Source organism: Zeus faber (assembly GCF_960531495.2).
Source record: "Zeus faber genome assembly, chromosome: 2".
Classification (NCBI taxonomy): Eukaryota; Metazoa; Chordata; class Actinopteri; order Zeiformes; family Zeidae; genus Zeus; species Zeus faber.
The window spans coordinates 23,083,841-23,109,087 of NC_137189.1; the positions used below are offsets into that span (position 1 = coordinate 23,083,841).

General features: G+C 43.5%; 1 protein-coding gene across 1 annotated transcript; it reads left to right on the plus strand.

Annotated features, from left to right (window-relative positions):
• trim54 (tripartite motif containing 54) lies at positions 1-24,717 on the plus strand. The gene is made up of 8 exons (XM_080022459.1): positions 1-397; positions 3,152-3,330; positions 8,289-8,481; positions 13,037-13,132; positions 13,529-13,762; positions 22,069-22,091; positions 23,563-23,687; positions 24,509-24,717. The coding sequence occupies exons 1-8, from the start codon at positions 215-217 to the stop codon at positions 24,601-24,603; spliced, it is 1,128 nt and encodes a 375-aa protein (XP_079878585.1). The 5' UTR covers positions 1-214; the 3' UTR covers positions 24,604-24,717.
• Positions 24,718-25,247: the final 530 nt, after the last annotated feature.

The window sequence follows — 25,247 nt, forward strand, 5'->3', positions numbered from 1 at the left end:
AGGAACAGAGAGGTGGAGAGTGCCTAGTCACAACTGGTAGACAGATGATAGGGAGTCGGGCAAATATTGTTCCATCTGCGTGATTTCACCAAGACGGGAATCCCAAAACCTAATTTAGCAAACGCAGTCTGCCTCGACTGTCTTGTTTCTGGAACCCTTCCTCACTCCTGCAGGATTTTATTTATTTAATTTTTGCAAAACCAGCTCTGGCGCCATGAGCTTTTCCCTGGGCTTCCAGCCGCCAGCAGCGGGCGACCCGGGGCCCGGTGGAGCCACGCTGGGGAACCTGGAGAAGCAACTTGTCTGCCCCATCTGCCTGGAGATGTTCTCCAAGCCCGTGGTCATCCTGCCCTGCCAGCACAACCTGTGCCGCAAGTGCGCCAACGACATCTTCCAGGTGACGTGTGTGTGTGTGTGTGTGTGTGTGTGTGTTAGATTTATATTATATTGTGATTTTACAATCTTGGTGGCGGTAGTTTCTGTCCGTCCATAGTTTTGAAAGTAGCCTGTTACAGCCCCCTTTGACTTTCTGCAGACGTTTTGTTTTTCTCGTTTTTATAGTGACTGCAGTGTCCTATCGGTGATCTTGGCAACTCTCTTCCTCTTCTACTTGTAATATGCATCATTTCCTGCTTCAGCTGTGTTCTTCCTCGCCAGTGTCCGGTCCAATACACCAGGACCCGGTATCCCCAAATCCAAAGGGTCTCGCTGTGTCACTTTTTGTCGACTGTTTATTTTTCGGCTCGGTATGACTCTTTGTGATGTTAGTTTTTCCTCAGTTGCTGAGACACAATTCCCGGAACAACTCAGTGCAACTCAGTTTTCTCAGATCTTCACACACAATTTTAAAGACTCACACCCAATGGTACAAACATCTAACTTCTGGATCCCAATATAAACTACACACACACACACACACACACACACACACACACGCGCAATCTGTCAAAACACACTGGGAATGGGAGGGATTCATTCAAAACAAAATATTTAGAAAAGGTTTGCAGGGAAATAGTTTGGAACTTTGTAAAAGCACAGCGCTGACCATCCAGTTAACCCTTTCAGGAACACCTTGGCGAGAGATTCAAAACAGTACTGTGATAAATACCTCTTACATCAGCTGATAAGGGAATACTACTGTCTGTGCTGTTTTGGTCAAAAACCTGACCTTTGAAATGTCACAATGACAAAACATGTAAGGAAGAGTTCATGCCCAGTAAAATACCCAATTATATTAAGCCCTGACTCAAATCTCACTCATTTAGATACTAGTTCTTCAAATGAGGCTATGGCCAAATTATTTATTTTGTAAAAATTACCTACCATAAAAAAAAAAGAATAAATATATTTATTTTTTCTCCTATTCTCATATTTTATTATATATAATATATGTTATATTTGAAGTAATTTCCCCCTGGGATTATTAAAGTATTTCTGATTCTGATTCCTATTCATGATTTAAATAAAGTACTGTATGCCTCTCATATGTTGTCTTTCAACTTGGGCATTGTTCGGATTTGTTGTTCCAAAGCACATGGACATGCCTCTCCGTCCTATTTATAGACCCTGTTTCTGATTGGTGTGTTAACAATTTTGAGGCTTAGTGTTTGCACCTGGAGAAAGGTGCAGTCTTTGAGTTTAGGTTATGATGACTTGAGATACAGTATAGTGCAATGAATGATTAATTTGGCCACTTTTGTCTCAGGTTTTGCAGAGAGGGATTTGATAATTGAATGTGTGGAAACAGGCGAATAGTGTATTCGGTTATGGGAAATGTGTGTGTGTTTTGGGGAATGACGTAAGGGTATCTGTTTTTGTGCTACAGGAACTTGTTTTTTTTGTGTTGAAGCAATCGAGAAAAACTGTAATCCTCAATAAAGTTATCACATGTGGCTTTAACAGTAAACAGTGGGAACAGGATGTAGCAGTTTGGATGGGAACAATTTTCAGATCTATGTGTACAGTAACACCCACATGAACTGCACCTGGCTGGAAACATCAGAGAATAGCCTGAGCCACAAAGAGGCCAGTAAGTAAGTAAGTGTGTGTGTGTGTGTGTGTGTGTGTGTGTGTGTGTGTGTGTGTGTGTGTGTGTGTGTGTGTGTGTGTGTGTGTATGCGAGTGCGTGCTGTCAGCCAGCTGCTGTCGTTGATCACCCGTCTGTTTTTCCTGGGGTGCACCAGGGAACTCGTCTGCCTTTCATCCCAGTGTCCCCACTTGGCCGGGCAGATGGCGTTCATGTGCACTGGCCGTGGCAAACAGATTGAGTTGTGGTCCAAATTATTACAGTGGATTAAGTGTTTATTTTACACGCGGACATGTTTTCCTTTTTGTTGTTTGTTTTGGTCAACTCAGTTCTTAATAATGAACTTATACCGTTTACAGTATATACACTCAACCTCACTAATGATGGTGCATTTGTTGTTGTGGGATTTGCACTTTTTGTCAGCAAGGTTTAAGTTAAATGTTTTTTTGGGGGGAGGTGGTCAGCTAAAAGTTTTGGAACACAGGACGCGATAGGACGCTAAGGCAGATTGCACAGGGCCTTAAAGTACAGTGATGTGTTTCGTTGCCAAGCAACCGCACCAGCAGCAATGCTTATCCAAGGGGTTGGATGATCAGACTAGTTAAACATTCAAAAGGGGTTTCTATGATCTGTGTGGTGCACTGAGACGTGTACTGTATGTGTTTGTGTCCAGCCGGATTATGTGTTGGAACCAAGTTTGTCTTAAAATATAGTACTGGACCAATAACTGACACATTATAAGTGTGTAAAAATAAGTGAATTAGTGTATTTTATTTTCTGCAGCAGCTCAGTTTGTAGCTCTGTAAGTTTCTTGTCAGTTGCGGGCTAGAGGTGGACCAGGTGGCAAGTAGAAGCCACAGCACCTTTTAAAGACTCTCCTAATTAATTCAGTCTCCTGCAGCTGCATCCCCTTCCAGTTGACAGTGCTGACCCTCCCCACCTGCAAATGGTGCCAAAACCACTCCCCCCAACCACAAGCTCCCTGTAAAAACATTTGGCCATTGAGTACACCCTATGGAATACACAAACAAGATTTGGAACACTCCAAATTGACTGATTTCTGATCACAGCCAGTGCCCCTCTGCCTCTCTCTCTCTCTCATATCCCTGTATCCCCTTAAACCAGGCAGCGAACCCCCCCTGGCAGCCCCGCGGCTCTTCCAGCGTGGTCTCCACCGGCGGTCGGTTCCGCTGCCCTTCATGCCGTCACGAGGTGGTGCTGGACCGCCACGGTGTGTATGGGCTTCAGAGGAACCTGCTCGTGGAGAACATCATTGACATCTGCAGAAAGCAGGAGTCCTCCAGGTGAGTCATGTGGGCTGCGTCCGAAATGGCGAAATGGCACTGCATACTACATACTATGACCGTGCGGTCATCCAGCTTCCTTTACTATGCAAATAAAATAATGCTTCTTGAACATACCGCACGTACTACGACTTCAACACTTTGCGCTTATCACATATCATATGCTTCATATATGGTGTATAATAACTTGGATGTTCTTGGACTAATATAATATAAATAACCTGTCCACGGGGGGGAAACAATGTGGTTATTAAAACAAGAAAAATAAATTCTTGCTAATCTTAACTTATCTTAAAGAAATGTCAAGAATTAGTTCAAGACATATTGTATGTTCTCAATGCAAACTTATTCATTCCAGACCCATGATTATTTTTTCCTAGAAGAAATAACCTTTTGTTCATTTTAAACGTGTCCAACTTGTCCCATGTGGCTGGATTGGACTAAGAAAGGATCTGTTTGTCTGTATCATAGGTCACAGCCTCAAGTCCCCCTTTTCCCACAAGATCATCCAGAGACAAATTTGTGCACGCTGTCATTCCACAAAGTGTCTTACATACTCCAGTTCATAAGCCATCAGCAAGTTGCGCTTCAATGGAGCGCTGCTAATACCCAAGCATCTGTCTGCACTCCTAATGTTGTAATGTGAGGTGAAGTCCAATCGGGTTTCAGCTACAGCACGTAAACAAACCAGAGAACGGACCGAGGTTTGCAACCCAAAGGCATTGTGGGGCAGGGGATTCCCTATCCGTGTGGGAGCAGCTCACGTGGATTCCACTTGTGTCTGGATTTGTTTGTTGTGTGTCGTGGACAAACGCTAGTGGTGTTGCCAGGCATAGAAATGTATTCTATTGAATTTGACGCTTTGTCCTGTGTTTGATTGAACTTTGTGATATCAATGGTGAGTTGCAAGATTTCCACAAGGCTCCTTTTACACATACTTTAGGCGTGGGTTTGAAAAACAAAAATAAAGAGCTTTTGAGTCTTAAAGTCTATTATTGATATATTGCACAGCTTATTACATCGAGGACAACATGTTTCCTCTACAGTTTTTCTCCAAACAAGAACCTCTTGAATGTTGAACAGGGATGTGGTTATTTACTGAACATAACACCCTGTGAAACAGTGACAAATGAAGCACTAGTAACCCGCTGACCTGGCCTCAACAATGAAGAGCAAAACAACACGTTTTTGAGGTGGAGGATTTTTCTATATACTGTAGATAATTGAATCGCTTAAAAGGCTTAAAGCAGCATGTCGTTTTGCAGAAGAAGAATTTCTTCTGCAGCAGTAATGTTTGCATTGAGCTTTGGGACCCAGAGCCAGTGGCATGCCAACGTAGTAACAAGCAACCACCAGTAGAGGGCGATGTTGCATTCCTGTGCTGTCTACGTTTAACAGAACACTCACTAATTATGAGGCGCTGCATTCTGTGCTGACATTAGACTGGTCTAAAGTAATCTACCTTAAGGTTATCCCGAAAACCCTCAACCGAAAATTTAAAGTTAAAGTCAAATATTAATAAATGTGTCATCAGGGTTTTGTTTTTTTAATCCATCTGTTCCTGTTTGGCTGTCGCCGGCTCCGTTTGTGTTTGTCTACACAGATGTTCAGTCAACACCCATGTAGATGAAGAGCAAAGGTTTGACAGATGACTGTTGAACGAAAGAAAGGTCTAAGCTCGTCCCAGAGAAAGGACGGACTACACTGCTTTTGCCGCTGTTTAAAAACATGTCAGCCGAGAAAGTAGAAGGCATTCTTTGTAGAGAGATATTTTGCTTTGTTTCTTTGCAGAATTTCGTGTTGCAGCGAGCTCTTTCAAAATAAAACAGTACGAACTCCTCAGGTGGGATATAACCTACGAGAAAGGAGCCATTGAACAGTGCCGTTACGGTAGCTGTTCAACAACGGCTGCATACCTGGTTTTTTTCATTGTTGTTACTGTATCTGTCCATTTTTATTGTTGTTGTTTGCCTCTTCAGATATGATAAAATAACAACAAACCAACGGACACATTTGGGTAAGTGAGAAGTGGCTCGTAGGAGTGACAAGCATAGTACGATACATCACTTCAATGAGTCCATCACTTCAATGAGTCACAATCCACAAGTTGTGATTGAACGAAGCAGGCTTCTCATTGTCCTTGAAGAGTCCTTTCTATATTCATTGTGACTCAACCAAAGTGGCACTTCTTCCGAGAATGAGCCGGCACGAAAAACGGAATCGCAGAGACACAAAATCTAAACCCTTAAAAAGAAAAGCCTAAATAAGCAGAACTGAATCGTTTTTAAGAAGTGAGGAGTGAAGAGAACGGTAGCTACAATGTTACTGATTTTTGCAAGTGTTGATGTGACACAAAATAGCCATCGTAAAAATTGCATAAGGACCGTAAAGAAGCGTTTAAATATTGCCTTCTCAATCATCCGTAGTCACTTGAGTATCTGTGTGTGTGTGTGTTCTAAAGAGGATGGAATACTCAAAAAGTATACACAAGCTAATGTACCACACTGGATGCGAGTGGAGAGCATCTCAGTGATGAAGCTCTTGGTCAAGTAAGCAGAGAAACCAAGATGGTGTGCTGTACTTGCAGATGGCATTCAGCAGCTCAAATGAGGGCACAACAGCAAGGTTAGTCCCAGAAGACAGATGGATCTTGGAAGACCTGGTAGAGCTCGCCAAAGGGGTCAGAATGGAGTTCAAAACATGTAAACCCAAAAGCCTAGTCCTGAAGAGGCGCCGTGTCTGGAACAGGTTTAAGATCGGGGAGGATACCACTCCTACCGTGAGAAGCCAATGAAGAGTCTGGGGAAGGGTAAGAGAGTTTGAAGGAGACGCTTTCCCAAGTGGGCATGTTTTAGGCCTGGGGTCTGCCAGCATGGGTTGCTCCCTAGACTCCTGTTGCTGCTGCTCGTCTATGAAGTGCCCCTTTCCACAGTAGATGCACTGGAGTGGAAATTGAACATCTTCCTCAGGACATAGTTGGCAGTCCCCAAAATTGTATGCTCAATTTGCTTATACAGTACAGTGAACAAGCTGCAGCTGCCAATAAAATCGTCCGTGGAAGAGTACAAGGCCACAAAAGCGTACAAGGTTATGACGCTGCAACATCACAAGGACCAGAGGGTCCGGCAGGCAGACATCTACGTCCAACAGGGTGCAAGGGATCAGCTTGCAGTGCGCTAAGGGAGGCGGCGGAATGGCTCCGGCATGTAGACATTGGTGGATCTGTTAACCACGGTAGACTGATGCCAGGGTTGCATCACCATCACAATGCAAACCAAAGGGAGCGCCGCAGCACAGTGCAGAGCAATATGCGAGTGGCAGAGGAGGAGGGCAGGCATGCCAGAGCTATGGCCGTGAAGCAGCAGGGCAGCTTGTCTCAAGTTCCTGCTTTGTTCAGTCTATTTGTTCTGCCTACACCAACAAATCTTCACAGATGGATGCTGACATAGAGCCCTTGCTGCACACTATGTGGGAAACCAGCCAGCCTGAGGCACATCCTCTCGTGCCTGACTGACAGGAAGTTTGGGTTGCGTCACAACCAAGTGTTGGCCCAGCTGGCTATAGAACTGGAACAGGCAAGGAGAGAAAGAAGGAAAAAAACATCAAGGCAATGGCCCTCATTTCATTCACTTCCTAAGGTCGCCTCAAAAGACAACAAAGGAGGCAGGGGACACAGGGGTCATGGCCACAGCTGAAGACTCGGACTTGACCTCAAGAGGCAGCTCAGACTCAGACTCAGACTCAGAGAAAATCGCCACTACAAACCCCCAACCGGACATCATCCTCTGATATGTGAAAAGCATGCGAAAAGGTTTCCATTTGTATGTACTGTATTCAAAGCTATGAATATTTTGAATATCCGGGTTAGCTATAGAATTTGTACTACCCATCTTGCAGTAGATTTACATTTAAGCCAAAGGTAGACTGATCCATTGAGGGCAAGAGGCAAAAGACATTATAGTGCAACAAGCCTCAGTTTATAAATAGCAAAAGACAAGGAACGATAAGGTACAGTGCTGCGCGCAAATTGTACTGCGGGTGGATCCGGAGCAAAACAACATTTCCACTTGTTTGGCTCATCCAGGCTTGTGTTAGTAAAAATGTATTGTCATGGCATGTCACCATCGTATTTTCATTTATACAATTCTGTTGTCAGATTTGTGTTTTTTCCGTGTAAAGGATAGGTTGAATATTTTTCAATATTTTTTTAAATTTGCTTTATAGCTGTTCATAGCACACTAACAGGAACGCTGTAGCATCTCATTGTGCATCGATGCATTTCAATGGGGCTGATGTTTAAGTTGTAAAGAACATTCAATTAAAGTTTGAAAAATCTCCCTTTTGAAAACAGCAGACTCACACTACAGTCGCCATTTCTTCGTTTATTTTTTAATTCAAAACGAATTTTTGCTGTTGCAGCAGTATATCAAAATGTAACATTGGCTACAATAGGTCGCCAGTAGTTTCTGTTTCTGGTCTCTTATGTTAGCGAAAAGTGCTGATTTACAGAAGTGCGTCAAAGAAGTAGAGAATCAATAAAACCCTGGAAAAACCTGATAAAAACAGTTTGAAACCATTTCCCTTCCCTGCATGCACTCTACCATATATAGACTGTCTGGCTTTAATGTGAGCTACCCAATTTTCAACAAAAGGGGATTTGGTAAAGGTTTGCATTTGACAGCAAACAGACTGAAAGTCCCATGCAAACTTACAAATGATGGGAACCAAGGTTTTAATAAGGCCTTGATTGAAAAGCGGCAGACTTATCCATGAGCTTTTGGTGTGATTTCATATTTTAACATCGACATGTAATCCATTGCGATGGACCTTGGCTGGATTCTCTTACACGGCGACTCTGAACCCGTAAGCGGGGACATCTTGAAGCGTATCGACACTGTGAAGCCTGTCCGTTCAAGTCTGTTCACGTCGCTGATCCTTCTTTCCGCTCTGACCGGCAGACCCGCGGACGTCAAGGCGGAGCGGCACCAGCAGCAGCAGTGGCAGAAGGTGATGTGTGAGGAACACGAGGAGGAGAGGATCAACATCTACTGCCTGTCCTGCCAGATGCCGACCTGCTCCATGTGCAAAGTGTTCGGGCTGCACAGGGAGTGTGACGTGGCGCCCCTCTGCAGCGTCTACCAGAGGCAGAAGGTAAAAGTGAACACAGGTGGGATGAAAGGTGTGCGCGTGTGTGTGTGTGTGTGTGTGTGTGTGTGTGTGTGTGTGTGTGTGTGGCAGAACGGTAGGAAAAGAAAACTAAAAATCACTGTATCTGTGTGTGCGCACTGTCCACATGCTGAGCTAAATAGACAGAGCAGATGTGCCCGGGAATCCCTAATGTTATTGAGTCGACTTTGTCACCAAACTTGTGCATGCAAACACACAAACACATGACCGACACATAGTGCAGATGGCTTCAGTAGCGGAAATCCTACTACAGATTCAAGATCATCCTATTCTAGAGATGCTGGCACACTGTCAAAAATGAAGCCAGAAATTTGAAAATAGATCATTTTTGAGATAGATACTTACCTGGAATTGTATGTTTGCTATAATGCGCCTATTTGAGAAAATGTTTTGAACTGTCTTTCTTGCGAAGAAATTGCAAATTCTCAGGAATGTGAAATAAGTCACTTTTTAAAAAGAGAGCAGCAGTGTTGATGTTCTCTTCTCTGAAATGTGCGAGATTTATTTCCTCATTTTTAACAATGCAGTTTTACTGTCAACACTAAAAGATCATTTCTTTCACAAAAACTTTCTTTGTTTCGAGAAACCTTACCATTAAGAAGAACTCCAAAATGTTCCACTGGCTCGACCCATGCCATTTAGCCCACTGGCCCTGAGATGATTTGTTAGGTTGATTATTATTATTTTAACATAACAACAACCACACCCTCTGTATTGTCACCCACTGTATTGATTTTTCGTCACCTGAAATCCACAGCACAGAATAAAGTGGAACATTTCGATAATCTACTGGCACAACGGACCAGTTAAAGGCTTTATCAACTGGCCCTGGGGGTTGCAAAAATACTGTCAGGCCAACACATCTGTCGAGACCTGCACACACTCACATACAAGAGGTGAAACGTTAAGTGATGGCAAGAAGCAAAAGATAATGGATTCTTGGATTCTCTCTCTCTCTCTCTCTCTCTCTCTCTCTCTCTCTCTCTCTCTCTCTCTCTCACACACAAAGCCTAACTTTGTGCAGGTCAGTTTGTCATGCAGACAGCAGTGTCCGGCGTGTTATCGAGCAGGTGGCTGCGGTGACATTTCGCTCCATGTCTCACTCTGTCTCTGAATCACTCATTTGTAATTTAGATGAGGCGGATGGAAAGCCTCCGTCTCCAAGTTTTTACGCTCAAACACTTCATGTTTTCGTCGTCGAGGGTTGTTTCATTGCCCAAATGAGGAGTGTGTGCATCTGTATGAGTGTGAGTTGGATGTTATGAAACATGCGGTACGGGTAGCAAAACACATTACGATGCATCAGTTGGTGTACACACCAACTGGGCGTCCTTCAGAAAAAGCCAAAGACTGGATGAGTCCTGCATACACCTGTCGCTGATGAGCGGCCGCCTGCAGCGGTACTTATTAACATCTCATGTGGTCGATGGTCTGTAAAGTGCGTCAAATACAGCATACATTAACTTTGGATAGGATTGGAGTTTAAAAAACCTGCCAAAAATAACTATGCTGTTTTCAACGACGAATGCATCTCTGCTGCAGTGATTCAACAATGAGTCAGATTGAAGAACATTTGCTTATTAATATGAAAACAATATTATTAATCCCTGTGGGGAAATGTGTCCTCTGTATTTGACTCCATCCAAACATTCCCAACAATTTAGGAACAGCGGCAACCACAGCACAGTGCCCAGGGACCACACATTCTTAAACTACTCCACACAGAAAGGCCCCAGGTGTGTACAGGACCAATCGAGTCTTTGGCTTTTTCTGAAGGACGCCCTAGAGAGGAATTACAGAGCGAGACTCTGTAATTCCTCCCTAGGCCAGTGGATTTCCTCAGCCAATCCTCCTGTTCCCCTCTGCGTCGACCTTGCAGTTTCTCATCACTTAATCCATGTCCATGTCCAGTCCATGTACTGTACCAAGGAACTACTGTGCCATTCTGAGCCCTGTTTCTTGAGGCCGCTGGTTTTGTACTTGAAGTTTCATTAGACTACTGCTTTTTGAACTTCAATCTCCATCCGCGTCTGCACTTGGGTCCAAATCCAGCCTACCATTTTCCTGGCATTACAGTACAAACTAGCCAGACTATGGCCCAACAGACACCGAGCTGTTACCGTTTTGTGTCTGTCTATCTGGATGACATCCTTGTCTTTGTCTTCCTTATCATCTAGTTCTCTTGCTGGAGAGCACATTGTATGAGAAGGCGGAGAAATCTCAGTTTCACCTCTGCTTCCATCGCTATCCATCTTGACTCCTGCTATCAAGTTCATGGTGAAGATGGATGCCTCAGATGCGGGAGTGAGGGCCATCCTCTCCCGGTGCTGCTCCAAGGACCAGAAGCTCCATCTCTGGAGCTGGTGTCTACTTCTCTCACCTCTCCGCTGCAGAGAGAAATGATGTAATTGGAAACAGGGAGCTCCTGGCAGTGAAGCTGCTCTTCATGAAGACACTGGTCTGAGGGAGTGTGAGCAACCTTTTCGAGTGTGAACTGACAAATAACTTAGCCCACATCCAAGGGGATAAACATCTAAACTCGAGAAAGCCTAGATGCCCTGTTGTTTTAATCATCTTCATTTTACTCCGCCCTTTTGCCTTGGTTCCCGAGGACAGCAGGTCTCATGCCCTCTCTGACCAGTTGCAGCACAGTGGCATCACATGCAAGCCAGATAATCCCGTCGGCATCATTGCTTCCTTCACCTAGAAGACGATGGTGGCAGTCAGGGAGCCCCAACACCAGCAGCCTGTTCTGTGCAGATGCTGCCCGGTGCCAGGTCCTTCGGTGAGCCCAGTCATCTAGGCTCACCTGTCATCCAGGGTTCAGACTCACTCTTGCCTTCCTTCGCCAACGGTTTTGGTGGACCACCATAGAAAAAGGACACTTGCCCCTTCGTTTCAGCTTGCTCCACCTGTGATCAGAGCACTCCCTCTCACCAGGCACCATCAGGTCTTTTTTGCCCTCTCCCGGTTCCTCATTGGAAGGCCGCTCTCTTTATTACTACCTTTATTACTACCTTACTATTAAAGTACTTTCAGCTTACTGAATCTCTCGCATGGTTCAACATGTCTTACGTGTTCACAGGCTGGTTTTGGAGAGCGTTTTATTCCTTTCTGGGTGCCTCCATCGGCCTTTCCTCTATTTTCCACCCCGACTGCCTCATATGCTCCAATTCTTCCATCTGGAGACACGATTGGTCTGGAGAGAGTATGTTCACAACTCGTTCCCTTCTTCTGCCACTGGTCTCCCTAGCCCTTCCATTGTTCTTGGGGAAAGGCGCACTCCACTCTCTTTCACATTAGTCTCAGACAGTCTCTGCATTAGCAACCGGAGCAGAAGGTGTGGCCGTCCACAACGTAGTTTGCCACTATCTCGCTTTTCTCAGTCCCATTCTCAGTCATTTTTGTGGAGACAGCATTCGCCGTCTGAGGTCTATGGTTTATCATTTAAAGTTTAATCGAAGACTGCTGCTTTTTGAAACATAAACCTGCATCTGAGTCTACGTTTGGACCTAGCGCTATTCTCTTTTACTCACTCTTTTACTCACTTTTCAGAATCAAACACTATGAGGCACACCTCTTTTATTGACATGCATTTAGCAACAGATCTTGAATTTATAACTGCACACCTATGGCAAGCCAACTTATATTCTAATCCATTTTCTAACAAGGAATAATGCATCAGAGTTGTTGACATCAGAAATGTAATCACAATGCAAGCAGAAATGAAATGTTAAGAAACCATAACATCTTTAAAATAAAGAATATACATAGATATTTGTTATCTTTTTTATTATCTTAAATTGACTGACTTAGAATTGTGTGTTAAGCCATCTACTTAGAAAAAGGCAATTCCTAGAATTTCTATAAGTGAAATAAGTTGCATTTTAAATGAGAACCACAGCCATTTGATGACCTCCAATCCAAAAGAAGAAATTATTTCATTTAAGACCGCTTTCCTTTCCGTTTTGTGGAATGTTTAATAATACAGTAATATTTCTATCAAATGTTTGCGATACTGTTTAGAGATAATCATTTTTGGGCAATAATTAGCATATTGAGGGAACAGATTACTAATTCAAAGATACCACTTATTTATGTGAATTAGTTAGTTACTGCCCGTTATGCCTTCTGACATGTAGGGCAGCTTATTTATGTGACGGTGGTATTAAATGGTATTATTGATGTCAATAATTCAAGTTCTAAGTAAGAAGCAGTTGTTCATATCAGATATTGACACCAAAAATGTATTTTATGTAAAAAAAAAAAAAGTTATGGCCCCCTTAAACTGCACATGGCACATAGTGCTGCACAACAGCGCTGGTTCTCTGAGGCTCTTGAGCTACAGCACAGTCTATGGATGGACTTCACGCACACAGTTCAATGAGCCATATGGTGCAAAAGTAAACTCCCAAAGGAATCTTAGTAGAAGAAAGATTTTCTGTTGCAACATACTTGCTTCCTTATCTTTGAAGTAAATGGCTAATCTAATGTGATCAATGTTATGAAACGATTGCAGGGGGAACTGAGTGACGGAATTGCCATCTTGGTTGGCAACAATGATCGCATACAGTCTCTCATCTCACAGATGGAAGAAATCTGCCGCACCATAGAGGTTAGATCCCAACTTAATATCTTCATGTACGTTTGTTACATTGACTTTTTACATGGTACATGTAGTTCTATACTGAGCAGTGGAAGCCAGCAGTGTCATAAGTTACATCTTTAGTTTCCTTGTTCTTACTGACTTTATCAGTTGAAAGCAAAGTGATATTGTTACTATGAAATTACTGTCAACTCATGAAGTGATGTTTAGCTTATGCTGAGAAGGTTTGCGAATGTACGAACAGAGAACCTCTTTACATTGAATGCGTTGACATGCACTTATGCAGTATATTCTGGTTACATGCCTCAGTATTCTGACCATAGTTGGCATATCCCAGTCCTCGTATTTGGATTCCTAAATGTGTTGTGTTTCAATTGAATAAGCTTTTGTTTGTCTTTGTCAAAGGAGAATGGCCGCCACCAGAGAGAGCAACTTGTTAACCGTTTCGACGAACTTGTGGCCATCTTGGAGGAGCGAAAGGAGGAGCTGGTGGGGTTCATTGCCAAACAGCAGGATGAAAAGCTCAAATACGTGAGGTCCCTCATTAGCGATCATGGGGAGCACTTGGAGGCAGGGGCCCACTTGGTAGAGACGGCCATCCAGTCCATGGAAGAACGTGATATGGCTACATTCTTACAGGTGGTTATTTGTCCTACACATGCAGACAGCTGATCATTATAAGCCCTGGATAAATTAAGGAATCCAGTTTAATTATCATCACTCCACAGAAAAAGTTTTCTACCTTTTCCATCTATCTAGAACCAGTGATATCGATAGTACGGTAATTATACTTACTGTATAATTGTGCAAAAAAATTAACAGTGGCTGGTGGCACTTTTGGTTTTGCAGCTAGAAAATAAAGAAAGAAAAAGATGATTAATGGTGCGTATCTACATGTTGCTCACATGTAGATTAATTCCCATTTCAGACTACATGATATTTATCCGGACCTAGCTGTCCCAGACAAATTTCTGAGCTCGGGAACAAAATGTTCCACATCGTTGCCTTTCACAGCGCACTTCCAGCTTCTTGAGCCATCGCCTATGCCCCAACGTGTTCAAGCACGCTTGAAAACCTCAGGAGCCAAGCTTAGTAGTTTGAAATAGCATCGGGAGCTCAGGGACGAAAACGGCAGCGAACGAGCCAATGAGAATGCAAGAGGAAACCAGGGGAGGAGGAGTAATATAGAAGTGTATTTGGAGTGCATGTAATGTACATTAAAATAAAGGAATATTAGGTATTTGTTGCACCTCACTGTTTAGGACTTAATTTATAATGTATTATTAATAATTTAACTCCAACTGTAGAATGAATCCACACAGTTCAGCCGCTCCTCCAAATTTGTCCTTTTTTCCAGACAACAGCAAACCTTCGTTCATTATAAAGCTCCAATAGTTAGTCCATTATTTTTGCTGCTCGCCGAGTGTAGGATAATGTAATGTGAACACCCCTGTCTGGGACGCAACATGTACTTTGAACACCACTACGTCCGTAAGACATATTGAGAAAAAGGATTGTGTATTGTGAACACCTCAGCGCCGTCAGGATGTCAAAATTTGTGTAGTCTGTGAGCACCTTCAGTGGTCATGTGCAAATAAACCATAACAAAAAGACCCAAGAATCACAAACAGCTGTGTGCACCCTGGCGAGTTCAGCCAAGTGATCCATTTCTAGCTGTTAAAGCAGCATTATGTAACTTTTGGGATTGGCACCCCTACAGTTTGAGTGCAATCGCACTTTTACACCACTGTCGTAAAACTCGGTGCGGTGTCGGAAAAATATTTATTTTACTGGACGAATTTGAACCTTATCGGTCACGTTTCAGTAACAGTCTATGTTACAAACGCAGTTATAATGTACACCTAGGTTACAGCACCCCTCGCACGGACCTCGCCACTTAAGCGAGCACGCTGTCCGTGGCTCTCCTGGAGCCGTGGGGAGAGTGGGGCGCAGGGACCGACCCCCTGCTACCGGTGTAGGTACCAGATGTGCTCGGCCTGGCAAATCGGCTCGCATGCGAGAGTCAGAGGGTGACAAACCCTGTGGCACAATGAAAGTGAGTGCTGGCACGTGCCGGTGTGGAGTTGGAGCGGCTACATTTTGTATGAGCACTCTGGACATTTTGATCAGAAAGTTTTTGTTTTTTTTAATACGTTTTTCCAGGCCAAAAGAAAAAAGGTAATTACGAGAGCCAAACATCAACGAAGTGACGTAATGCCATAAAGCATAACACACTTTTCCTGTGGCTTTGTACCCTAACACAGAAGTTGCATAGTGCAACCTGCATCTGGAGACTGCCCTACCCTCCCCACCAGGGCAGTTAGTGTTGCTTTAACAAGGCTTATTGGGTCTATAAATTTAGTGAAACATTGTTTCTTCTGTTTCAGTTGATTTTGTATAAAGAGTAAGACATGGCAACGTCAGTGTAATGACTTCCTGCAATTAATCACACATTTTGAATGTACCGAACACAGACTAAGAAACCAATGTCAGTATAGTCATGGAACGTACGTATGTATACTTAGCACATAAATATCGTTAAGCATGTTTCGTGGAGCCCCATTGCATTTCTACACAGAAATGTGTTTCTAGTCGCTGCCTGGTTGTAAGCCAAAGGTACACAATTGCATACCAAGTAAGACTTGAGTAGCCATCTTGGAATTACAGTAGGTCAGTTGCATTCCAATCTATAATGTAAACTATAAGCATGCTCAAGGTGGAAACTACTCAGAGAGGTCTTTGCATTTCATTTGAAATTAATGTGCATTTGAAAATTACAATTTACGGCAAAATGCCGAGCAATTAATTTCTGCAGGACATTGATATACCACTGATCAGGAGAAATTTGCTCTGTCAAACAAGGCAAACAAAAACAGACAAATACTTTGGAAGCCCATGGTATAGCCAGAGGCAAGTTGGATTAAGCGTAAATGAAGACACAGCCAAGAATATTCCCATGACTAGCACAAGTGCAATTCATCCAGGAATCCTTTTCCGGGGATTTAACTTGAATACCTTATCATGAAAATCCCAGTCCCTCAACTTGTCCCAATATGAAATTTAACAGAGTTCTACACACAAAGCACTTTGACCCATTTATAAAATAAAAAAAATTGAGTTGTAAACTCAACACCAACAGGTACAAATATATATAGGATATGTGAAAGCCTCAATGCCATATTCTGCCAATTGGTGGGATCAGTAAGAAAAACCATCATTAATAAGCTGCCATTAGACAATAAATTAAGCTAGTGCTTGACATACCTCCTCTAGAAACCTTTGACAGATTTCACAGGCTCAGAAGCAGCCGGTTTGACACCTTTGGACATGCGCCTGATGAGAGCCTCTGTGACCTCTGTGGGGGCGTAGTGGGTTTGTGAAAAGGCCTCCCTGCCGTGCTGGTAGCATGAACGAGAGCTGAAGGAGTAGACTGATTCCAGATCAGACAAGTCACTGTTCACTGGCTCAAGGCCTTCTTCAACAGCACCGGCTTCCCAGTTGGAACCAGATCCAGTGGCGTCTCCTGTGGCCGCAGAGCTGCCGCCTCCCTCATTCCAAGAGCTGGTGTTGCTCCCTGGCCCAGCGCTGAGGGAACCAGTAGCTTCATAACCACTTCATGATGAGAAGTCATGGTTTGCACCGGGAGTCAAATCGCAAGTCTCACTTCCCCCAAAACCAGTGTAGGTCACACTGTACACATTGCCACTGGGCTGCCATAACCCTCATCCTGGAAACCAGCGGATCCACTGGAAGACTTGCTACCCACAGCTGCCATGTAGTTAACATTGACATTTGGAGAGCTGCTGCAGACGCCAAATCCACTGCCAGCACAGGCTGTAGATGCTGGATCCCTGCTGACACAGCCACAGCCACCGCTAGGCACACCCTGTTTAGACAGTCCACTGCTAGCATGGAAGGAGTCAGAGCTGGATGGGTAGCTGGGTTGGAGAAGCTGCTGCCCTGACCAGAACTCACACCACACCCACTATCCCAGAAGCCAGAGTTATAGGGAGACACCACTCATAGTAGTGCTGGATGCTGGAGCATAATTCCCTGAGCCGGCATCTGGGACGGGGAGACATGAGCAGGTTCCAAAGACCAGCCAGTTTTATTTCAAATGGTCATGCATCACTAAGAACAGCAGAGGGTTGAAAGTGAACTATTGCAGATAGGCTTTGATGAGGCAGACAGGTGCCAGCATTGTGTGCAGCATTGTTTCTCACAGGAAGTTGAACTCCATGTGTCACTCTTAAAGGAGTCTTCGAGCCATGCTGATGAATGCCATATTGACTACAGCTGCATGCAAAGAAGGAAGGGGTTTGTCTTGGTCAAATTGGCACAATGAAAACAACAAATTCAATTAATTCAAATAACTAAATTCAAATTCTTCCAGTTTATGTAAGTTTTTCTCAGTATAATACATAGAAATAGACATACTGTATACACTGCAAGAAATACACAGATATAATTTATTTGGATAAAAATTGATTGTTTGTGAATATGATGTAATCTATCTTATGTGCACCTTTATTGAAAATGTCCCATGCATGAGCAAAGTGGTGGATCTAAGTGTATTTGTACTGTATGGCATTTCATACACGAGGGCAGTTGAAATGGATTTATATTAATCATAAAAACATATTATATCAAAGAAGAATAAAAGCTTTGAAATAAACAGCCAAAAATGGAGAAAAGGACATAAGACATTTTTCTACGTTTAGGTTTCTAGGTTTTCCAGGTTTCTTCATGAATCCTGCAATTCTTGCTGTAGTATTTTTGATGAAAAAAAGGCTGATTTTGTTATTCCCTTATGTGGCTATTGGAATTTTGATCCAAATCCATTATCACACTAGGATTTCTAACTTGTGTTTTAGTATGCAGGGATAGGGAGTCCAGGTGAGCAGTAACTTTCAGCCTTTTTTTTTTATTTGGCACAAAAGACTTATCTCAGTTTTATTCTTACTTAATTGGAGCAAACTCTGACACATCCAATCATTGATTTGTTCAGTGCACTGGCGTAGCAGATCAATGGGACCGTAATCATTGGGGAGCCACCTATGTAGATTTGAGCGTCGTCAGCATAGGCGGTAGGTCATTTTCTACTATGGCTTCTTGCATAGAACATTGCATACAAACTCTTGTCTGCGTCTTTCCCTCACGGTGCATTGTGGGATATGCTTGCCTGTGCAGTGTTGCATATATTGGGATATTTCAGCGGATGTACGATGCCCATCTTTTTGCTTTTCACACACTGTACTATTTGAGCATACTATGATTTCGGACATGCTAAACTCTGATTTGATGTACTTAATGCTAGTATGCCGTTGTGGAAACAGCAGAGCAGGACGAATTTAGCAGGACAGGAATTGTTCCATACCCTGGGACTCTGCCAGCAGCTGTCCTTCATCGGGCATCAATTAGAACAGCTTGGAAAGTGCTTTTTAATGAAGCACTTGGAGCACAGGGTGTGACAGCAGTGTCTTTTAGTTGAAGAAAATAAGCTAAATCCCAAATGCAGTATGTGACGTGGCGTGTGCCCTGTTTGTCTGTACCCAGACCTGTTTTTGTGTACTTTAGTGTGACTTAAGCACATTGTGTTTTCAGGGTGCTGTGGATTTCAGTCCTCTTGTTTGGCAGTATGACTTGTCATCCTGTACAGAAAGGTAAGCATGGAGTTGGCTTAAGTTTATAACTTTGAATTTTTTTGTCGAGGTGTGTAAAGACCTAAACCATTTTCTTAAAACAAGGCACTAAAGTGTTAATCACTTAACACCCCAGTGGAAATAATGGAATATACAGGTACTCCTCACTTAACAACAGAGTTGCGTTCCTAGGACCAGGTTGTTATACAAATTGGTCAATAAGTGAGGACCCCTGTTATTTCATGATAAAGGGGCGTTGTGATTGTGAACACTAGTGTAGTGAATACTGACAGACTGCAGGAGCGACACTGAGTGGTGATGAGATGTGTGTGTGTGTGTGTGTGTGTGTGTGTGTATATAAAGGCTGATGCGCAATGGGATGCTTGATGCTGAGACTCGGTGCGCGCTGCGGTATTGTTTGCAGTGTACAATACAGGCTGGTCAGAGAGCTGTTTGTAAGTCCAAACGGTCATTGAACAGGTAGGTTAATTGAGGAGTACCTGTACTTAAAACTTGAGTCTTAGTTCAGTTGTAGGAAGAACAACAGTAATAGTTCAGTTACACTGAACGGGTCTCTAAACTGTTCTTGTTGTCTCTCCAGATGCTGGCTCAGGGAACTATGCTCCAGCATCCAGTACTACTAGGAGGGCGTTGCCCTGTAACTTGGACTTCTGGGATAGTGGGTGTGGTGTGAGTTCTGGTCAGGGCAGCAGCATCTCCTACCCCAGCTACCCATCCAGCTCGCAGTGCTAGCAGTGGACTGTCTAAACAGGGTGTGCCTAGCGGTGGCTATGGCTGTGTCAGCAGGGATCCAGCATCTACTGCCTGTGCTGGCAGTGGATTTGGCGTCTGCAGCAGCTCTCCAAATGTCAATGTTAACTACATGGCAGCTGTGGGTAGAAAGTCTTCCAGTGGATCCGCTGGTTTCCAGGATGAGGGTTATGGCAGCGCAATGGCAATGCGTACAGTGTGACCTACATTGGTTTTGGGGGATGTGACACTTGTAATTTAAGTCCTGGTGCAAACTAGTGCTTTTCATCAAGTGGTTATGAAGCTACTGGTTCCCTCAGCGCTGGGCCAGGGCGCTGCACCAGCCCTTTGGATGAGGGAGGCGGCAGGTCTGCGGCCATAGGATACACATCTGGTTCAAGCTGGCAAGCCGGTGATGTTGAAGGAGGCCTTGAGCCAGTGTTCAGTGACGTGTCTGACCTGGAATCAGTTTACCCCTTCAGCTCTCACTCAAGCTACCAGCACGGCAGGGAGGCCTTTTCACAAACCCACTACGCCCCCAGGTTACGGGCCAGGCTCCCGTCAGGTGCTTGTCAAAACCAGTTGCTTCTGAGCCTGTGAAATCTGTCAAGGGCTTCCTAGAAGAGGTATGTCTAACACAAGCTTGCCTCCCCCCCCCCCCCCTTTCCCCTGTGCTATAGGATGTTACTAATAGACTTTTGTCTTTCAGATTTACAGTTTTCTGAACATGGTGTTGTGGCTCCCACATAACCTGAATAAAGAAATTCAATCTTTATTTGCTTTTGGTTGCTTTTTGTTTATTGCCAACATTGGGTGCAGATTTGTAACTCCTGATTTTTGAAAATATACCTTAAATTATGACCTGTGTGGTGAAATGGGTAGGGCTTGAACCTATGGTGTGACAGTTTCACTTCGCTAATAATGGCTGCAACAATTTGACTATAATATGAGCAAGTTGATGGCAAGACCACACATGGACTTGTTGCAAAATAGATGCTCAACTTTTCAGTTTGTGTTGTTAGACTGTCTGCTAAAGGGCACTTGAGTTTCACTTCGGACACTGCATTCATGGCCAGTATGATCTTTCTGTGTAACCCTTTTAATGAGAATTGTCAATGCAATTTAGAGAAACCTTTGTTCACACCAAGACATGGTGGGTTTTCACCACTGGCAGTGAAGGGTCCCATGATGCATTGTGGCAAATGCTACCACAGCCAGTAGAGGGTAGTCACTAAGTAAGTCCTCAAACCTGTAAAAATGCTGAAAGGAAGCAGGCGATGCTATCACCCTAAACTGGATGGAAGTGATCATTTCTAACATGAACATGTTTTGGGTGGGAAGTGGCGAATCCGCAGGGTATCTATGCATGCAGCAACCTAATGACAGGCAACAGCGCTGTGCATCAAGCCAAATTCAAATGGGTGCATAATCTAACAATCAGCTATGCAGCATTATTGCTCTACATTGAGAATAAAACCCATTTGAGTAATGCAATGACACTTGAGGCTTTATATAAGTTAAAGTTTTTATATGATGGTTTGACTTTTTGTCCTCAATAGCTAGTAAAAGTAGAAAAATCATACTGAGGGACAGGCCATTTATAAAAAAAAAAAAGATTTGCACAGATTGTTTGAAAAGCTTTAAAGAAAAAATTGTCTTGTAACGATATAATGGAAACTAAATTATAAAATGTTTGACATGGTTTCATTGTTTATTCAGATTGACAGAGCAGTTTTGTTCGAGGGACACAAAATGGCATGTTTTCGTATAACCACCCCTCCGATCCATTTCACTGCATTGAAATGGATCGGAAATCGTGTTGTGACCACAACCTTTGCCAAAATTGTTTACACTCAGGACGGGAACAGACACTGGAATAGGCGTCTTTATGCCAAACAACTGTCTGATCCTATGGAATAAGTTGCTTATGACAGTTTGAAAGTAAGGTCACCATGCATGCTACTTTTAGGCCTCTTTACCTCAATGGATGCCGATGTACGGCCACACCTCCACCGAGATTGGAAGATGGTACGCCTACGGCCTCCGCTAGGCCCACGTACGCCTCCCTGTCAACACACACAAATCCCCTCCCCCTTCAGTGGATAGTTATTACCCCCCCCGCCCCCGTGCGAGACGGGCCAGATGGATGGTTACCTTCTCCAAAACACTTTCAAAGACCACGGCTTTGAGCGATGACATGGCAGGTAGTTGCTATATTCGGCAAACCGTACTGCAGAGGCATGCCGGCTGCGTCGCGGCCTCGCCAACTGAGGGGGAACTTTGTGTGTGTGAAAGAATGAGAGTGATTGGGAGTGTGAGCCTCAGGTATGGATGTTCCATGCTGTCTAAATCGTCTGCCAGGGCAGGTGTTTAAGGAGATAGATTGTCAGAGGGGGAAGTGAGTTGTAAACAACGTCAGGCCATTCTGGCAGACGGAATCTTCTTTTTTTTTTTTTTTTTTTTTGTGGTGCTATTTTTAGACCACTTCTTGTGCGTTTAATTTTGTCTGTTTTTTTTTCTTCCAATTGCTCTCTCTCATTCTCAAATTCTCAGAGCGTGAAGGAAATCTTGGAAAAGTAAGTGTGTTGCATCTGCATTTTGACCCTCTCACGTGACTCAAAGAGGTATTCATTGTGCATTTCACGAGGAAATGATGCGGATCAAATATTTAATAGTGTTAAGCAAATTCAGGAATCTTTTTTGGAAGATTTTTATTTCAATTTTTTTGCCAATGAATTAATCTCAAAGGGCTAATGTGGTCAACTAAGTTACACATTGTGCACTGAAGATTCCCATTTATTTTTAACACATTTGTGATGTAAAAATTGACGTCAGCACACACAAAATATTATTTGACCAAAGTCCAAATATGGTCTCCTCTAATTTACTACCACCATTTGACAATGAGTGATGTGTGAAGGGCTGAGCGAAGAAGATAATTATTTGGATGTATATCGCTGAACGTTTTACAACTGAGAAACTTACCATTCTGCTGCAGGTTCTCACTGTGTTGAAATGCAGTCTAATATGTTCAAGCCTTAACAAAAACAAAAACATGTTAAATCTCCTTTTTGGAAACAGGAAATCTGCACAGCAGCAAAAAGGCATACACACAATTTAGACCTACTTCCAAAGAACCCAGATATATTTTGTCCAAAACCATTTTCTTTGTTTCCTGTTGACCTGCCTTGCATTTCTGTTGCCTTTTGATTACTGTTCAATTGCAATGGAAGAAGTATGCCTATCCTATACTTTAATAGAAGTACAAATACCCAAACACAATGCAGTACACTGGCAACAAGTCCCCCATTCAACAATGTAAGCACTTGATATTAAATGAACTCAAACGCACCACAAGTATCATCATTGTGACCTGTGGATGCAGGTAGTGGTTTACTTAATAGTGGAAATGAAACAAGCCGATCGTATCACTGTTGTGCTTTTTTTAGTAAAAAAAAACAAGTTGCACTTGCAGGTGTTTCAAATACAGTAAATAGAGCTAAAAGGTCATTTGAAAGGGTATTTGCGGTATTGTATGGAATTTTGTGTGGTAAAAGACATAAGGAATGTATTTAATCCAAATACAAAAACCTCAAAATGACACATACAGTATGTGCAGTTACATGAGTAAAAGTGCTCAGTTACTGCTTGATTGTATTGTTTTTTAAGGAGGAATCAGGACTGTCTACCTCAACCAGCCACTATTTCCTGTTCTTTTAAGAGGTCAAAGCTCGCTGCGTCACTGGCTGGGGCGATGGGTCGACATCTCCATGATGTCATCTCTCGTAGGAAATTTGGGAATCATTAGACTGACACACTGAGTCGTGAGTGACAATTCCTGAGGCTCCAGTTTGATTCGATTTCAAACTCCCCGTTGGTTTTTACATATCCATATGCGTCCACGCATGTTTGTGCATTTTTGCCCTTGCCGGTTCTGGGATTGACCATTACAGGTATTACTGAAAAATAGAATAGAATCCGATGGAACAATCGCTAACAAAACAAAACTATGACTAAACTAACTAAAGTTTGTGTTTGTTTGGACAGAATCGCAGACACTGCCAAGGCCTCTAGGATGCAGCGTCTCGACGCTGGCTACCACGACATGAGTCGTTTTGTCATCGACATCGATGACGTGGCCGACATGCTCGGGAACATCGACTTCTGCTCGGGTACGCGGGCCCCAAAGCTATCCTTTCCGCCACAAGCAGGCGAGACATTTTATCACAATGACACCGAAGGTGTGGTGGAATGAAGAAAGGCATTAGCCGAGGAGGTGACAGGAGAGGGAGCTCCAAGTATCGGTGCGCAGTTATTGGAGAAGAATAGACGGAGAACAGACAGTGATTTCATTTACGTTTAAGCAGAACGCCGGGAGGCCACAATGAATTTCTCATGTCATGCATTTTGAAAAGGAATCATCAAGTTCTGTTTAATCGCAAAACAGGCGGGGGGGGGGGGGGGTGTTTTGTGGACTGCGCCTCTCATCAAACGTCGGCATCAGATTTTGTGACAAATTTGTGGTGTCGAAACTAGTGATGCAAGACTCCTGAACCAGGCCCAATGTGAGGGCAAGACGTTGGCGAAAATTTCTACGCACATACTAAAGTACGGCGGACGGTTGTGCAAACCAGGAGTATGTAGTACGCCATTTCGGACAAAGGGACGTTCCCAGAAATTTCCGCTCACACAAATCTTTCCAAAGTGACGCCAACGTGGCTATTTGCAATGGCTTATAGAAACGCGAGAGTATCTGAATGAGTCAACACCCCCAGGGACGCCTGAGAGGAGACCGGGAGATGTAACCCTCAGGCCATTTCCGTAGCCTCCATTTCACACGTTTACCCAGCGCTGTTTGCACTCCTGAGCTAAATAAGGTGCGTGTGTGTGTGTGTGTGTGTGTGTGTGTGTGTGTGTGTGTGTGTGTGTGTGTGTGTGTGTGTGTGTGTGTGTGTGTGTGTGTGTGTGTGTGTGTCTCTCTCTCTCTCTCCAGGCTCTGAGTGTGACAAGGAAGTGGATCGGGAGGACGGCAGCAAGGAACCGGAATCTCCGGCAGGAGCACAACCAGATCACGGCACCCGATCGTAAAAGCCACGAAAGAGTCTGCTTCAGAATGGCTACTGCTGTAACCTAGAGGCAATGTAATCCTGGTTTTATTATGAATACCTTCAATTCTATAAGGCTTAGAAAATTCCTTGCAAATTAGAGACATTAATCTGCATCGGGTGTCAGAAAATACAAAAAAAAAAAAAAGTAATAAAGTCTTCTTTTAGATTGATGACGTTTGAATCTCTTTTCAAAACTGGTCATCTCACTCGATGTTCAAAGGCTCCCGTACTGTACTCTACAACGCCGATCCGATTCCCATTTCAAGGCAGCAACCCTCACAAAAATGCAAATCCTACTTTCCACGTATTTGGATCGAACATATCGACATGCAAATTAAATCAATACTTTTGTGCAATTGGTAAAATGATGAATGAATAATTTAGGATGTAATGTTTCTCCTCCGCCCTCAGCTGTTCCTCTCCTTGTTGATCTGTATTGATCCATTGATCGGCGCTCCGCTGGGGGTATGATCTCGGTTAAAGGGGAGTCACGCTCTGGGCATTAGACGTTCAGCTCTGTCAACACCTAGTCTCAGTGCAACCAGAGTAATCAGCTGTAAGAGGAGGTAAGCATAGCGGCTTGAGCGTTGCCAGAGGTTTCACGGTCCCAACAAACACCCGCGC

Bases quoted from the DNA above. Each gene is read 5' to 3' on its own strand.
- trim54 (XM_080022459.1), top strand. From the start codon at position 215: ATGAGCTTTTCCCTGGGCTTCCAGCCGCCAGCAGCGGGCGACCCGGGG. The intron at 8,482-13,036 runs GTAAAAGTGAAC...AAACGATTGCAG, and splicing joins GCGTCTACCAGAGGCAGAAG to GGGGAACTGAGTGACGGAAT. The intron at 22,092-23,562 runs GTAAGTGTGTTG...TTGTTTGGACAG, and splicing joins GTGAAGGAAATCTTGGAAAA to AATCGCAGACACTGCCAAGG.